This window comes from Lepidochelys kempii, chromosome 11, assembly GCF_965140265.1.
Source record: "Lepidochelys kempii isolate rLepKem1 chromosome 11, rLepKem1.hap2, whole genome shotgun sequence".
Classification (NCBI taxonomy): Eukaryota; Metazoa; Chordata; order Testudines; family Cheloniidae; genus Lepidochelys; species Lepidochelys kempii.
The window spans coordinates 67,019,457-67,036,035 of NC_133266.1; the positions used below are offsets into that span (position 1 = coordinate 67,019,457).

General features: G+C 43.7%; 1 protein-coding gene across 3 annotated transcripts in view; it reads left to right on the top strand.

The window, feature by feature from the left end:
* The first annotated feature begins 575 nt into the window (after positions 1–575).
* The window catches only part of SPAG16 (sperm associated antigen 16), a 722,158-nt gene continuing 706,154 nt past the window's right edge, over positions 576–16,579 (top strand). For 2 of the 3 annotated variants that reach the window (XM_073306724.1, XM_073306725.1), the window contains exons 1-2: positions 576–743; positions 2,283–2,381. In XM_073306724.1, the coding sequence (XP_073162825.1) occupies positions 600–743; positions 2,283–2,381 (243 nt within the window). In that variant the 5' untranslated portion in view covers positions 576–599. Of the gene's footprint in view, positions 744–2,282; positions 2,382–16,579 lie in introns of those variants that run through there. The other variant, XM_073306726.1, reaches the window with a different exon arrangement.

A 16,579-nucleotide genomic window follows, 5' to 3' on the forward strand; every position in this document is an offset into this window, starting at 1 on the left:
ATCATTCAGTTATTATCCACACCAAGCATCCATCCACATACATCCTCTATCTCTATTTTAATCACAATTGTTAATACAACAAAAGGGTGGGGAGTCTCTGGGTGCTGTTTCTGTTGTTAGAGTATTGCTTTGAGTCTCTCTCTCTGTGAATTGCTTTGAGAACAGACTCTGTCTTAGAATGTACTAACACAATTAGCAGCTTGCAAGTTTCACACAGAGGGAGAGAAACAGCACCAAAAACCAAGAGACCTCTTAATTAGTAATACCCTGGAATTTAAACTCTGGGGAATCAAACTCATTTGTGATTTTAATACAGAACTTCTTTAATATGATCCAACATAGCCACTGTAACTGTGTACCTGAGAGTAGAGTTTGGCTTATTGTTTATATGAAGCACAGCAACTGGTATCTAGCTATAGCAGAGCAAATAGGTGGTATTTTAGTGCTGTGCAGTCCTGCAATGAAAAGTTTGAGTGCTAAATTCTGTTCTTGAATGCAGAGACATGCCTTTCACTGGGCATCCAAGAGCCAAAATTAGCCCTAAATATGTGAAATTTGGCCTTACATAGAACAGGGGAGAGGCTGATAAGGACTGATTTATGAATAACTGTGTTTTTTTTAATGGTCATATACAATTGTTTTCTCATTGGAAAGCACCAAATACGTCAGCTGGTTTAGACTTGACAAAACATACAGAAGTTACCATTACAGAAGACTCAGAAGATGATTATCAATATGAAGAGGTAATTTACTTAATAATATTGCCAATAATAATAATACCTTTTTCTTTTATAGTACCTTTCAAAAGTAGATCTCAAAACTTAGGAGATAGTCTTAAGAAAGATCTGTATTGTAGTAACCATCTCTTTTTATTTAAATGCACCATACTGTATCTTAGCACCAAAGAAGTAAATCCTCTTTTATGAAGCATACTTTAAAATATGCTTGATATTAAGCATATATTTTCATTTAATAAAAAGAACTAGTAACATTTGATTTATTATGTCTTATTTCCATTTAAATAATTTTTAAAAGGTAACAGTAACTCAGTTTAGCTGATTTCAGCTTATTCATAGTGAGCTAATTTCAGCTTACTCATTATTTAAATATGTTTATATTATCATATAATATATCTTTGCTTTCTTGGATATTGTTTTCAGTATATTAATGTCTTGGTCTTTGATATAAACAAAATCCTCTAACTCAAGCCTGTGCTCGATCTCTTTCTGAATAGCAGCTGTGTGAAGAACTGTAAACCCCACACTGGTGAACAAAGTGTGAGTAGGAGCTGGAGAGCACTAGGAGGGTGTGTCAGGATTGATTTGTTATCAGACCCAGCTGAGGAGGAGCTGTGTCTTCTCATAAAGCAGGGAAGTGGAAACTACAAGAGGGGGTGCATGGGTGAGGGTTAGAGTAGAGGGTAAAGGAATCATAGGGTGGCTGTAGGAGAGGAACTAATTTTGTGCTTAGGATAGGAGAAGTAGTGTGGGTGTTCTATACCAGGATGCTGGGGAGAACCTTGTGGGATTAAAAGATCAAGTCTGGAGGGACAGAAGCTGCTTTATTGAGGTTTGGTTTCTCGGGGATTTTCTGTGCTTTGTTGGTGAAGGCTGAGGGAGACCTGGGAATTTCTTTCTCTGAGAGAAGTAGGACTGTAAAGGAATCTAGTTTGAGCAGAAAATACTATGGTGGTAATTAAAATGTGTGGGATACTGCTCATGTGAGACAGTGATACCTCTGAAAGGGTGAGACTTCTAAGGGACCTACCTGGAGGACCAAGTTGTGAGGAGATGACGCCACTGTAGGACTGAAGCAGTGGTTAGCAGAAAGTGCTACTGAGGAGAGACTTTTATCCTGGGCTGTGCCAGCAGTGAGTCTATTCTTCCCCCCCAGAATCTACACTGTCAGACAGCAGGCTCTCACCCTAAGCCAGGTGAAATCCATGAGAATCTTTCCACTGAGCCTTGGATCAAGTGCCAAGAGATCAGGGTTGAAAGTCTATCCCCAAAGAAGTCAATGGAGTTTTGTCACTGATTTACATAGGGCAAGGATATCACTGAGTGTGTGATACCTCCTTTTTTTTTTTTTTTTAAATTGTATGCTTCAGTACCAAGTAGAACAATAATCAGTTGTGTAATTATAACACCAAGCTCCTAATATGGCTACTAGCATAAGACTTTTTATTTTTAACTGTGTGCTGTTGGGACTTAATTATCTTCTGGAAGAAAGTACAATCCATTTAAAATATTCATTGATCTGACTTCATTTATATTTGGGTTTAGGTTCCAGCAGATGATGATATTAGTCTCCTGGAAGGTGATGAAGATCTGGTAAAGGCTTTACAGACAATACAGGAGCAGGCTGAAGATGCACAAATTATAGTAAGAGTTTTCAAAATACTGTTAAGAATCCATCAGTAATAAAACTGATTTCTATCGGCTTAAAGTTTAGACATTGAACACGCTTAATTATTGAATATAAGTATAGATAGAGCATTTTATATTTCTTATGGCATAAATCTCTAGAAACATTTTATATATGATGTCACTGTGAGAACAATGCTTAAATGAATTCATTTCCATCCACCCTGATACTCCTCTATTCACTGTTTGCTTGTCTTGTTGTATATTTCATGCATTGCTCAATATTTTAAGGAAAATAGTAGACTTAATTCACTAAAATGTGGTCTAAGTATCCTTTTCTCTAAATGGAATGAGCTAAATAAAATATTTAGGCCCTGATTAAACCAAGCCCTTTACCCATATGTTTAAGTTCCATTGAAGCATGTGCTTTAATCACTATGTAACATGCGCTTAAATGCTTTGCTGAATAGGAATAGAATTACTCACATGCTTTTTATTAAAAAAACAAAAGTATATACGTAGTTGCTTGGCCGAATGAGAGCTGTGGTCAAATTATCACTCATTTAACAACTAGTATTTTGGATACTTTTACCTTTTAGAATTTGATTTTTTTTAAACCGCAATAGACTACCACGTAGTGGTGTGGTGGGATTGTAAGTGTTATGTTCACAGCATACACCCACAAGTTAATTTTAAAAACCTAAATACTCTTGTTGGAAGGCTGTAATGTGACACTATTTTTTTTCTTAGAATTCAAAATAACACCAAGAACCCCAAAATGCTGAGACACAAAGCAGGGGGCTCACTAAAAGAGAAGCCCACCTCATCCCTCCCTACTGTAGGCTGGCTCTTAGCGTTCTGCGGAAAAGGACCTAGGGGTGACAGTGGACGAGAAGCTGGATATGAGTCAGCAGTGTGCCCTTGTTCCCAAGAAGGCCAATGGCATTTTGGGATGTATAAGTAGGGGCATAGTGAGCAGATCGAGGGACGTGATCGTCCCCCTCTATTCGACATTGGTGAGGCCTCATCTGGAGTATTGTGTCCAGTTTTGGGCCCCACACTACAAGAAGGATGTGGATAAATTGGAAAGAGTCCAGCGAAGGGCAACAAAAATGATTAGGGATCTGGAACACATGACTTATGAGGAGAGGCTGAGGGAACTGGGATTGTTTAGTCTGCAGAAGAGAAGAATGAGGGAGGATTTGATAGCTGCTTTCAACTACCTGAGAGGTGGTTCCAGAGAGCATGGTTCTAGACTATTCTCAGTGGTGGAAGAGGACAGGACAAGGAGTAATGGTCTCAAGTTGCAGTGGGGGAGGTTCAGGTTGGATATTAGGAAAAACTTTTTCACTAGGAGGGTGGTGAAACACTGGAATGCGTTGCCTAGGGAGGTGGTGGAATCTCCTTCCTTAGAAGTTTTTAAGGTCAGGCTTGACAAAGCCCTGGCTGGGATGATTTAATTGGGGATTGGTCCTGCTTTTGAGCAGGGGGTTGGACTAGATGACCTCCTGAGGTCCCTTCCAACCCTGATATTCTATGATTCTATGAAAACTTATCCTGCTGCTAGGGCCAGATCGTGTGTTTCCCTACAGAGCCAGCCAGCTACCCACCTTTAGGCGGGACTAAGAAAACCCCTGAGAATTTGAATTGATCACAACTTGAACATAGTGGGGTGTGGTTCGGTGTTACTTTTTTTTAAGTATGTCAGAGTGAGTTCAGATGCTATTTCCAGTTGCAGAAAAATTACTTGGTTTGGCTTACTATAATCACATAGTAAGGTATCTTTCCTTTCCATTATACCATCAACTTTTTATATTTTCTTCCTTTATGCAGTGAGAGATTGTCAATCTTTGTTCTGCAAAGGCAAATGAATATAACTTTTTTTTTTTTTTTTAAATGAAAGTGACTAGTTCTCAGTGACAACTGAGGGAAGATGTACTTCATCGTGTGCTTGTGTGTGTAAGTAAACTCATCAGTTCTGTGGTCAATATTAAACCTTGGATGGAAGAAATCTGAAAATAAGAGGTACATCTGAAAGCAGATTCAAATATTTCCAATTCTTAAAAAAAAGTTTTAAACTGAAATTCTTCAGAAATCCGCTGTAGTTACCATCTGACTATGTACCTTGACACTTAAAAATAATAGTAAAAAACCACCCCAGAACAACTGAGAATCTTACTAGTCTAATCTTTTGACAGAGTACAACTGCCTGATCTTTCAGCTGTGTGATAAGTCTTTATTGAATTGTAAGACTGCTACACAGAAACACTTGATATATGGTACACTTGAGGGTGTGTGTGTGCTGAAGCTTCCTGCAGCATTGATAGCAAAACGCACCACGTGCATAGTTAGCCTCAAGTTCAATATGATTTCTTGTGTTCAAGCTAAAAGGTTTCTCTTTGCTTCTGGACTTGGTATTGAGATATTTAATACAATTTTCCCTGTAAATCATAGTTTTTTGGCAACAGTATGTCAATCATTTTCATTAGATGGTAGGATCTGTAGTGCAAAACAAACTTACTTTTAATCACACTTGTTGTTTGCCTTAATGCTTTCATAATGTTTGCTGCATATTTTATGAGGAGTATCTGCTAGGTTGTTCAGTGCTCATTTACTAGATAACCCAGGTGTTGAAGCAAGTGGTTTTGATTACTCGGCAAGTACTAGTCTTCTCTCCGATTGCCTACTGAATCAATATCCCCACACTGTGCTAAGAAACGCATCTTTATCTGAAGCAAAACTGAAGCAATGAATATTTGTAGCCATGAGATTCCCTGGCACGTTTTACAAGTGGTAGTTCCTCTGTCTTGGCTAAATTCCACCATAAACTAATGTCCTGGCACACCTCCACTTCCCCTGTAACTTCAGTTCAATTGTTGTATATTTTACATCCGGTTCCATAATAAAAGAATTTCATCCACTATTTAAATGCAGACTTTAAGGAAATGCAGTATTTATGCAATTGTGGTGCATAGATCAAGTAGGTATCCAAAAGTATAGTAAGCATTACACAGCCCACACCCTGAATTTAGAAATCATGGTTATTTAGAGTTGGTGTCCATGGCTTTCATTTTCTCTAAGAAGATCAAACATAGGCTGTAAAACTCAAGAAGAGAAGAAATTGTCTTTAATTTGAATAACTAGCACTTTCAGTAAACCAAGACTACTATGTGCCAAACAGCTAGGATGTGTTAGCATCCCCCATCTTGGGGGGGGGGGGGAAGGAAAATACTAGGGCTGTGATTAAACGTGTGTTCCTGCAAGAGATAAGGGGCAGATTGTCCGCTTTTTGAGATTTCTGCTTGAGTACACTGGAAATAGGGGCCAATTAGGGAACTAGGTGTGTGTCCTGGATCCTAAACTGCACAGTTCCAGTGCAAGCTAGAGCTGCATGGAGCAGCTCAACTTACACCATTGGTGTAAGCTCTCGGGACCTGTTGCCAACAGAAGATAGGGCATAGTGGAGCTCTGCTCTATCATGCTGCTTCACCCCTATTTTGGGAGTGGTTTGGTGGTTTACATGCAGAGCTCCCCTGCCCAAGGGGGATTCCTTAGTACTGAAACAAGGATGGCAGCTAATTTGTCCTGTTTGTTACACCTCATTACGTTGGCTGTTGTCCTTGCCTTGAACAGTGTCTTGGACAGTATAAAGTAATGTGGTGGGTGATCCCAGAATGTAATGGCTGTCAAAAGTAACTGTAGCTTTTTCCATATGGAAAAAGGAATCTTCAGCACTTTCTTGTTGTTCTTCCTTCCTTGCTTCCAGCTGAATAAGTTTAGAAGGAATCTCTTCTAATGCATTTTCTTGACAGTCTCTGTTCTACCACCTCCCATCTTGTTTGGAGTCTCTTTTAGCATTTCTTGGACAGAAAATTCCTGAGTACCAGCAGATCCTGACAGACCCTAGGTGTGAAGAAGTCAGAATGGTTTTTATTGGGCAAGGCTTTCTGTAAATCGACTCCACTCTTCATCGCTATAGTGGATAGGATGAAGGGTCACCCAGTGTCCTCACTTTTTCACTAGGAGGGTGGTGAAACACTGGAATGCATTACCTACGGAGGTGGTGGAATCTCCTTAGAATCATAGAATATCAGGGTTGGAAGGCGCCTCAGGAGGTCATCTAGTCCAACCCCTTCTGCTCAAAGCCGGACCAATCCCCAGTTTTTGACCCAGATCCCTAAATGGCCCCCTCAAGGATTGAACTTGCAACCCTGGGTTTAGCAGGCCAATGCTCAAACCACTGAGCTATCCTTCCCCCCGCCGCCTCCCCCCCCCCCAGTTCCTTAGAAGCTTTTAAGGTCAGGCTTGACAAAGCCCTGGCTGGGATGACTTAGTTGGGGATTGGTCCTGCTTTGAGCAGGGGGTTGGACTGGATGACCTTCTGAGGTCCCTTCCAACCCTAATATTCTATGATTTCCAATTGGATCACCTCATGCATAAGGACCTGGTGCGGGTTCCGCCACCACCGATTTTTCAGATGCCACTTGACAAGAGTGCAGGCATCTTCAGCGGCCTTCCTGGCGCACATCCCTATCCAGGACATCTGTAAAGCCGCAACGTGGTCCTCTGTGCACATGTTTACCTCTCATTATGCCATCACTCAGCAGGCCAGGGACTACGCTGGGTTCGGCAGAGCTGTGTTGCAATCCACGTATCCGTGAACTCCTACCCACTTCCAGGGCTACTGGAGTCACCTAGTATGGAATGGATATGAGCAAGTAACCAAAGAAGAAAAGACAGTTACCTTTTTCTGTAACTGGTGTTCATCAATGTGTTGCTCATGTCCATTCCATGACCTGCCCTCCTTCCCCAGGGTCAGAGGTTCTGGCAAGAAGGAACTGAGGATGGGGGGGAGCTGACAGTATCCCTTATACAGCGCCATGAGGGTGCCACTCCCGAGGGTGCCAGAGCTGGTCCCCTACAGATACTGCAGAGGGGAAAAACTTAAGGCACGGGTGCATGTGTTGAGCGCACATGCCTAATATGGAATGGACGTGAGCAACACATCTCAAAGAACTCCAGTTACAGGAAAAGGTAACTGTCTTTTCACAATGAACCCCCACTCACTAGTCTGAGATGAATGCTAATGAAAGATTGTGGAATCTTTGAAGATGAAAACTTCAGGCGTTAGCTTGTTAATGAACTTTTGAAACTATATTTGGGTACTGATGACCCTCTAAGTATTCTGTCAGTTTGTATGGAAAAACTGCCAGTGGGCTTGATCCTGTGAGAAGGGGTCTCCACGGAAGTGGGTGAAAATGCTGCGGGAAGAACTTGGAGTAAGCTTTTTTGTAGGAGATGAGAAAATGTCTTATTTTAGTATCCCAAAACAAAATATGCCACTGCGCATGTGCCCAATCTGTCCCCTGTAAATTTCTTTGCCTCTCTGCAGAAAAATGACTTTCTGACAGGGAAGCAAAGAGAAGCCCCAAGAGTGGTCATGCAGCCTTCCCCAACGTTATGTTGTGGGGCCCCAGGGCAGCTAGCGAAGAGGTAAATCACTGTGGGGTAGGAGGTGGGCCTGGGGAAGACCCAGCAGGTGCCTCCTACCCTGTACTAGGCCCAGCTGCTAGTCCCAGCTGGGCTGGGGAGGACAAGACTTGCTTTTCCCCTGCACAGCATCAGGGCCAGGCCCAACCCAACCCCAGTTTTCTCTCCCAGCTGAAAGAAGCTCTGCACACTCCACTTCCTGCACCAATTGCTCCTCCGCTGCAGGGGGAGGGATCCCTGTACAGGGAGCTGCTCCCTCACACCCTGTGCATACAGACCCCCTCATAACCAGACCCTTCTGCTGAACCACAGTTCCCTCTTCCCACTCCCCCCGCACGTGGATCCCCATCCCATCCAGCAGCTGCATCTAGATCCCCTGCTGAGCTCCATCTTCCCCCCACACCCACTCCTCCACTGCTGAACCCCAACTACCTTCACCGGGCCCCTCTTGCAGAGTCCCATTACTGTTTTACCCCCCCCCCCCCCCCAACAAGCCCCTGTGAATCCAGATTTCCTCCCTCCCCTCACCCAGTTCCCCAACTGAGCTGCCCACACCGATTGCCTCACACTGAACCTTCTCAACCCACACCTGGATCCCCCCGCACTAAGTCCCTCCACACTTGGATCTTGCTTTGCTGAGCCATCCTGCCCACACCTGGTGCACCTGGCACAGAGGGGCATGGCCTTGGGGTGTTTTTGGGGCACGCCCCGTCCTTGTGCTGTCTCAGGGTTTGGTGCAGCCTCACTGCTGAGTCCATGTCCTAGGAGGAGCTGCACAGTGATCTTCCACATCTATGCAGCCAGTGTTCTGGGCTCCCCAATGCCATTTTGGAGCCTCCACGTTTATTTGACAAACAAAATTTGCAGAATTTTGCAGCATTTTAAAATATTGTGCACAGAATTTGTCTTTTTGGTGAAGAATGCCCTCTGGAATAATAAATTATTCATTCTTCTCTGATAAATTTTTTTATCTACACATACATACCTTAGAACACAGCTCTACATTGTAAGCTGTCATGTAATTAAGCCTGCTGATGTGTGGGGGGCAATTGCCCAGGGCCATGGATGATTTAAAAGAGCACAGGAGCCAATTGTTGTTAACCTATACGGAGAGTAAGGATTGAAAAGTAGTGCTACATACTTTCTGTAGTGGGGTGCCCCCAAAAGTGGATGCAATACTCCAGATTTTGCCTCACCAGTGCCAAATAGATGGCAATAATTACTTCCTTAAATCTGCTGGCTATGCTCCTACTAATGCAGCTCAAGATGACGTTAGCCTTCTTGGCAACAAGGGCACGCTGACTTGTATCCAGCTTCTCATCCACTGTAATCCCCAGGTCCTTTTCTGCAGAACTGCTGCTTAGCCAATCTGTCCCCAGCCTGTAGTAGTGCATGGGGTTCTTCCATCCTAAGTGCAAGACTCTGCACTTGTCCTTGTTCAACCTTATCAGATTTCTTTTGGCCCAATCCTCCAATTTGTCTAGGTCCCTCTGGACCCTAGCCCTACTTTCGAGCTTATCTACCTCTTTTCTCCCCCCACCCCCAGTTGCTGAGGGTGCAACCCATCCCATTGTCCAGATAATTAATGAAGTTGTTGAACAAAACTGGCTCCAGGACCAACGCCTGGGGCACTCTGCCAACTAGATATCGAGCCGTTGATCACTACCCATTGAGTCTGACTATCTAGACAGCTTTTTATCCATTTTATAGTCCATTCGTCCAATCCATACTTCTTTAACTTGCTGGCAAGAATACAGTGGGAGACAGTATCAAGAGTCAGTTGTCTCATCATAGAAGACAATTAGGTTGGTCAGACATGACTTGCCCTTGGTGAATCCATGTTGACTGTTCCTGATCATCTTCATCTCCTCCAAGTGCTTCAAAATGGATTCCTTGAAGACCTGCTCCATAATTTTTTCAGGGACTGAGGTGAGGCTGACCGGTCTGTAGTTCTTCCCTTTTTTAAAGATGGGCACTATATTCGCCTATTTCTAGTCTCCTGGGACCTCCCCCACTTGCCATGAGTTTTCCAAGATAAAGGCCAATGGCTCTGCAATCACATCAGCCAACTCCCTCAGCACTCTTGGGTGCATTAGATCTGGCCCCATGGTCTTGTGCACGTCCAGCTTTTCTAAATAGTCCTTAACCTGTTCTTTCACCACCAAGAGCTGCTCACTGCCTCCCGAGGCTATGCTGCCCAGTGCAGCAGTCTGTGAGCTGACCTTGTCCGTGAAGACCAAGGCAAAAAAAAGTTTTGAGTATTTCAGCTTTTTCCACATCTGTCACTAGGTTGCCTCTCCCATTCATTAAGGGTCCCACACATTCCCTAACCACCTTCTTGTTGCTAACATACCTGTAGAAACCTTTCTTGTTATCCTTCACATCCTTTGCTAGCTGCAACTCCAATTGTGCTTTGGCCTTCCTGATTACACCCCTGCATGCTCGAGCAATATCTTTATACTCCTCCCTAGTCACCTGTTCAAGTTTCCACTTCTTGTAAGCTTCCTTTTTGTGTTTTAAGCTCACCAAAGTTTTCTCTGTTAAGCCAAGCTGGTCACTTGCCATATTTGCTATTCTTTCTGCACATTGGGATGGCTTGCTCCTGTGCCCTCAATAAGGCTTCTTTAAAATACAGCCAGCTCTTCTGGACTCCTTTCCCCTTCATATTAGCCTCTCAGGTGATCCTGCCCATCAGTCCTCTGAGGGAGTCAGTCTGCTTTTCTGTAGTCCAGGGTCCGTATTCTGCTGCTCTCCTTTCTTCCTCTTGTCGGGATCCTGAACTCTACCATCTCGTGGTCACTGCTGCCCAGGTTGCCACCCACTTTCACTTCCCCTACCAGTTCTTCAGCAGGTGAGCAGCAGGTCAAGAGGAGCCCACCTCCTAGTTGGTTCCTCTAGCACTTGCACCAGGAAATTGTCCCCAACACTCTCCAAAAACTTCCTGGATTGTCTGTGCACTGCTGTATTGCTCTCCCAGCAGATGTCAGGGTGACTGAAGTTCCCCACCAAAACCAGAGCCTGTGAACTGGAAACTTCTGTTAGTTGTCTGAAGAAAGCCTGGTTTATCTCCTCCCCTGGTCTGGTGATCTATAGCAGACACCCACCATGACATCACCCTTGTTGCTCTTGCCTCTAAACTTAACCCAAAGAGACTCAACAGGCTTTTTTCCAGTTTCATACTGCAGCTGTGAGCAGTCATACTGTTCTCTTGCATTCAGTGCAACTCCTCCACCTTTTCTCCCTGCCTGTCCTTCCTGAACAGCTTATACCCATCAATGACAGTGCTCCAGTCATGTGAGTTACCCCTCTGTTGTTCCAATCACATCATAGTTCCTTGACTGTGCCAGGCCTTCCAATCTTTCCTGTTTGTTTCCCAGGCTTCTTGCGTTCGTATACAGGCACCTGAGATAACTAGCTAATTGCCCTACTTTCTCAGTATGAATCGGGAGACCTCCCCTGTTGCACCCTCCTCGTGTTTCCTCCCGGTATCCCACTTACCTCCAGACTTAGGTTCGCCAGCAGCTGGTGACCTAGTTTAAAGCCCTCCTGTCATAAATATAAAGGGAAGGGTAAACACCTTTTTAAAATTTCTCGTGGCCAGAGGAAAACCCTTTAACCTGTAAAGGGTTAATCTAGGATAACCTCGCTGGTGCCTGACCAAAATGACCAATGAGGAGACAAGATACTTTCAAAGCTGGGTGGGGAGAGAAACAAAGGGTCTGTCTGTGTGATGCTTTTGTTGGGGACAGAACAAGAATGGAGTCTTAGAATTTAGTAAGTAATCTAGCTAGATATGCGTTAGATTATGATTTCTTTAAATGGCTGAGAAAATAAGCTGTGCTGAATAGAATGGATATTCCTGTCTTTGTGTCTTTTTGTAACTTAAAGTTTTGCCTAGAGGGATTCTCTGTTTTGAATCTAATTACCCTGTAAGGTATTTACCATCCTGGTTTTACAGAGATGATTCTTTTTACTTCTATTAAAATTCTTCTTGTAAGAAACTGAAGGCTTCTTTTCTTGTTCTTAAGATCCAAGGGTTTGAGTCTGTGGTCACCTAAGCAAATTAGTGAGGATTTTTATCAAACCTTCCCCAGGAAGGGGGGGGGGGTGCAAGGTTTTGGTGAAGATTTGGGGGGGGGGGAGACATTTCCAAACGGCTTTCCCAATAATAAACCCGGTTAGACGTTTGGTGGTGGCAGCGAAAGTCCAAGGGCAAAAGGTAAAATAGTTTGTACCTTGGGGAAGTTTAACCTAAGCTAGTAAAAGTAAGCTTAGGAGGTTTTCATGCAGGCCCCCACATCTGTACCCTAGCGTTCAGAGTGGGGAAGGAACCTCGACACTTCCTCACTAGGTTAGCAAGCCTGCCTGCGAAGATGCTCTTCTCTCTCTTTGTTAAGTGGAGTCTATCTCTTCCTAGAAATCCTTCTTCCTGGAACAACAGCCCATGGTCGAAGAATCCATAGTCCTCTCTCCGACACCATCTGTGCAACCATGCATTTACCTCCACAATTCGATGGTCCCTACCTGGGTCTTCTCCTTCAACAGGGAGGCTGGATGAAAACACGACTTGCACCTCAAACTCCTTTATCCTTCTTCCCAGAGCCACATAGTCTGCAATGACCCACTCAAGGTCATTCTTGGCAGTATCATTGATTCCCACATGGAGAAGTAGGAAGGGGGAGCAGTCTGAGGGCTTGATCAGACTTCAGACACTGTCACATCTTGAATTCTAGCTCCAGGCAAGCAGCACACTTCTTGAGCTTTCCGGCAGATGGATGACTCCGTCCCCCTTAGGAGGGAGTCTCCGACCACTGTCACCCATTTCCTCCTCTTGGGAGTGGTGGTCATGGAATCCTCATCCCTAGGACAATGCATCTCATGCCTTCCAATCAATGGGGTCTCCTTCTGATCTCTTCCCTCCGATAACTCTTCCAAACCATTCTCTGCTGTGGTATCTGTGCAGAGAGCCTGAAAATGGTTTCTTACCTCTATCTGCAATGTGGATACATGGGTTCTCCTCTTTCTTCTCTGGAGGTCACATGCTGCCAATTTTCTTCCCCGTTCTGCACTCTTTGATTCTTCAGCATGCTGTGCCTGCACAGCAGGCACGAACAAGATTTCCACATGCTAAGAGCAGGTGGTGGTGAGGTGCCTCGCCCTCCTAAGTAGCCTTTGGATGTGTCAGTTGAGCATTTACTTGAACTGAGCCAACAGAACAGTAGGAGCATAGAAAGGAGACCATTTATATGACAGCAGACTTATTCTATAAAGCCATGGCATTCTCACAACTAGAGTGTATCTGTCTGTGATACATCTCTAGTAAGTCAAAATACTACTATTCTGGAGTGTGTATTGACACTAAGCATATACTATTAATTTATAGCCTGTTGCATATAATTGAGGACCTTGGTTCTTTAATTTAAATGGGTAGTATTAATTGAATATAAAGATGCAGCTCATATCATATGAGATTTAGGGGAGGTTGTGTGGGGATTTTCCTCCTATTTCTATCCAGGCTCTAGACCAGTGGTGGGCAACCTGCAGCCCGTCAGGGTAATCCGCTAGTGAGCCGTGAGACGGTTTGTTTATATTGACCATCCGCAGGCATGGCCACCTACATCTTCTAGTTGCTGCGGTTTGCTGTTCCCAGCCAATGAGAGCTGCAGAAAGCAGCATGCGCTGGCTGCAGCTCCCATTGGCCAGGAATGCTGAACCACAACCACTGGCAGCTGTAGGCGGCCATGCCTGCGGATGGTCAATATAAACAAACTGTCTCACGGCTCACTAGCGGATTACCTTGACAGGCTGCAGGTTGCCCACCACTACTCTAGACTATTAATTGCAGTACTAATTGATAAAAGATTGGGAGGGACAGGTGCAGGTATGAGCATTACTTTACAGTGCCCGTGGAATAGAGCAATCTCAGTCTAAAATCCTGTCTGTTTCAAACTTCTCTCTGTCTCTGAAAATAGCCCAAATGGGCAGCTGTACTGCAATTTTGTTGTAAAACTCCTAAAATATTCTATGGGATCCTTTGCATCACAATTATAATCTTGTGTGGTTACTTTATTTTAAAAAAAGATCATATACACCTTCTAAGGCTAAAATTTTCACTCCAAAGTGCAAATGGCAAAGCTACATCTCTAGTTACTTGCCATGTACATATTTTTGTTTGTATCCAGAAAAGAGGCCATTTTGACATTCTACTTCATATCTATATGAATAGCCTCTTCCCCCAAACAACAATGAAATTGCTTTTTAGTAATAGCCTTCTGTGACCGGGTTCTTGGAATGGGCCACACTGAGAGTGCCACACTGCACTCTCCGTGTGCACTGCACTGCAAGAAATAGAGAAGGCAGTTACCAAAAACTGGTGGCTTATTCTATAACTATATTCATCTAGCCAGTAACAAAAGAGCTTCTGCAGTACCCCACTGATTAACTAGAAGCCAAACAGTTCCCTGTAGGCATTCCACTTAGACCTGTTTATCTGGATGGGAGCTAATGTGTTGAGGGGTTAATGAAAACCTAATTCACCATATGTGAGATTCTTACTAATCCCAGAGGATCAGACACATGCCTTCAGATCAATATATATTTTAGATCTTACCCAAATATCACAATCAGGCAATCCTTAGTAAGCTACTAAAGATTTATTAATAAAAGAAGAGTTATAAATGGTTAACAGATTATATACATACAAATGATTGCAATGTCCTTATGAGGTTTGTAGAAGTGATGGAATAGATTGCTGGCTTGTAAAGTCTCTCTGGTAACTTCCAAAAGATTAGAAGGTGTTCAGTCCATGGTTCAGGATGCCCCTTTTAGTTGTAAATCCCCAGACTGGAGATTTTGAGCAGGAAAGAGGCAAAATAGAGATCTCTCCGAGGTCTTTTATATCCTCTGTCACGTGCCTGGAAACTTACTGGGTGACTGGGCAACAAAATGGCAGATGAAATTCAATGTTGATAAATACAAAGTAATGCACATTGGGAAAACAATTCCAACTATACATATAAAATGATGGGGTCTAAATTTGCTGTTACCACTCAAGAAAGAGAGCTTGGATTCATTGTGGATAGTTCTCTGAAACCATCTGCTCAATGTGCAGTAGGAGTCAAAGCTAACAGAATGTTGGGAATAATTAGGAAAGGGGTAGATAATAAGACAGAAAATATCATATTGCCTCTATATAAATCCATGGTATACCTACATCTTGAATACTGTGTGGAGATGTGGTCACCTCATCTCAAAAAAGATATATTGGAATTTGAAAAGATTGAGAAAAGGGCAACAAAAATGATTAGGGGTATGGAACTGCTTCCCTATGAGGAGCAATTAATAACATGGGGAATATTCAGCTTGGAAAAGAGATGACTAAGGGGGGATATGATAGATGTGTATAAAATCATGACTGGTGTGGAGAAAGTAAATAAGGAAATGTTATTTGCTACTTCTCATAACACATGAACTAGGGGTCACCAAATGAAATTAATAGGCAGCAGGTTTAAAACAAAAGGAAGTATTTCTTCACACAATGCTCAGTCAATCTGTGGAACTCTTTGCCAGAAGCTGTTGTGAAGGCCAAGACTATAACGGGTCAGAAAATAACTGGATAAATCCATCAATGGCTATTAGCCAGGATGGGGAGGAATGGTGTCCCTAGCCTTGTTTGCCAGAAGCTGGGAATGGGTGACAGGGGATGGATCGCTTGATGAGTACTTTGTTCTGTTCATTCCCTCTGAAGTATCTCGCATTGGCCACTGTCGGAGGACAGGATATGGGGCTAGATGGACCTTTGGTCTGACCCGGTGTGGTGGTGGTGATGTTACTATCCCAAACAAAGCTGCATGTGGAAAATTGCTGGCCCAAGATGGAGTCCAGGGTCACCTGAGCATATCACATGTTCTTACATGGTTTGCTGAATCACAGGGGTAGGTCATTGGTATCGTGCTGTCTGAGGCATCTGTAGGAAGGCCTACTAGTGATGAGTTTCTTCAATGGCTCCTTGTGAGAGCTGAGTGTCTTTGATGGGCCATCAATACATAGCTTTCTAGCCTTGATGTAAATCCTTCTGGTGGATATCAATCATCAAGAATACAACACAACCAATATTCATAACTTCAAATACAAACATGATATGTGGATTTAACCAGGATAATTATACTTGATTGTAACTTTTCCATTGATGCCTTACATGATGCACAATTTCCATAAATCTTATATAAAGTGCAACAGTGATATAAATGGTCACCTTTCTTATACACAGCATCACACTTTCACGCAAATGGTCTAGATGTCTTGAATTGTTTTATTCCAATGACTATTGGATGGAGGGGTGGCCCTGGGATTGGATTATAGGCTAGGACAGTGGTTCCCAAACTTGTTCTGCCGCTTGTGCGTGGAAAGCCCCTGGCGGACCAGGCCAGTTTGTTTACCTGCCGCGTCTGCAGGTTCAGCTGATCGTGGCTCGCAGTGGCTGTGGTTCGCTGCTCCGGGCCAATGGGAGCTGCTGGAAGCGGCGTGAGCCAAGGGGCATACTGATCACCGCTTCCAGCAGCTCCCATTGGCCCGGAGCAGCGAACCGCAGCCACTGGGAGCCACCATCGGCCGAACCTGTGGAAGCGGCAAGTAAACAAACCGGCCTGGCCCTCCAGGGGCTTTCCCCGCACAAGCGGTGGAACAAGTTTGAGACCCACTGGGCTAGGAAGTAATAGGTTCTTGTA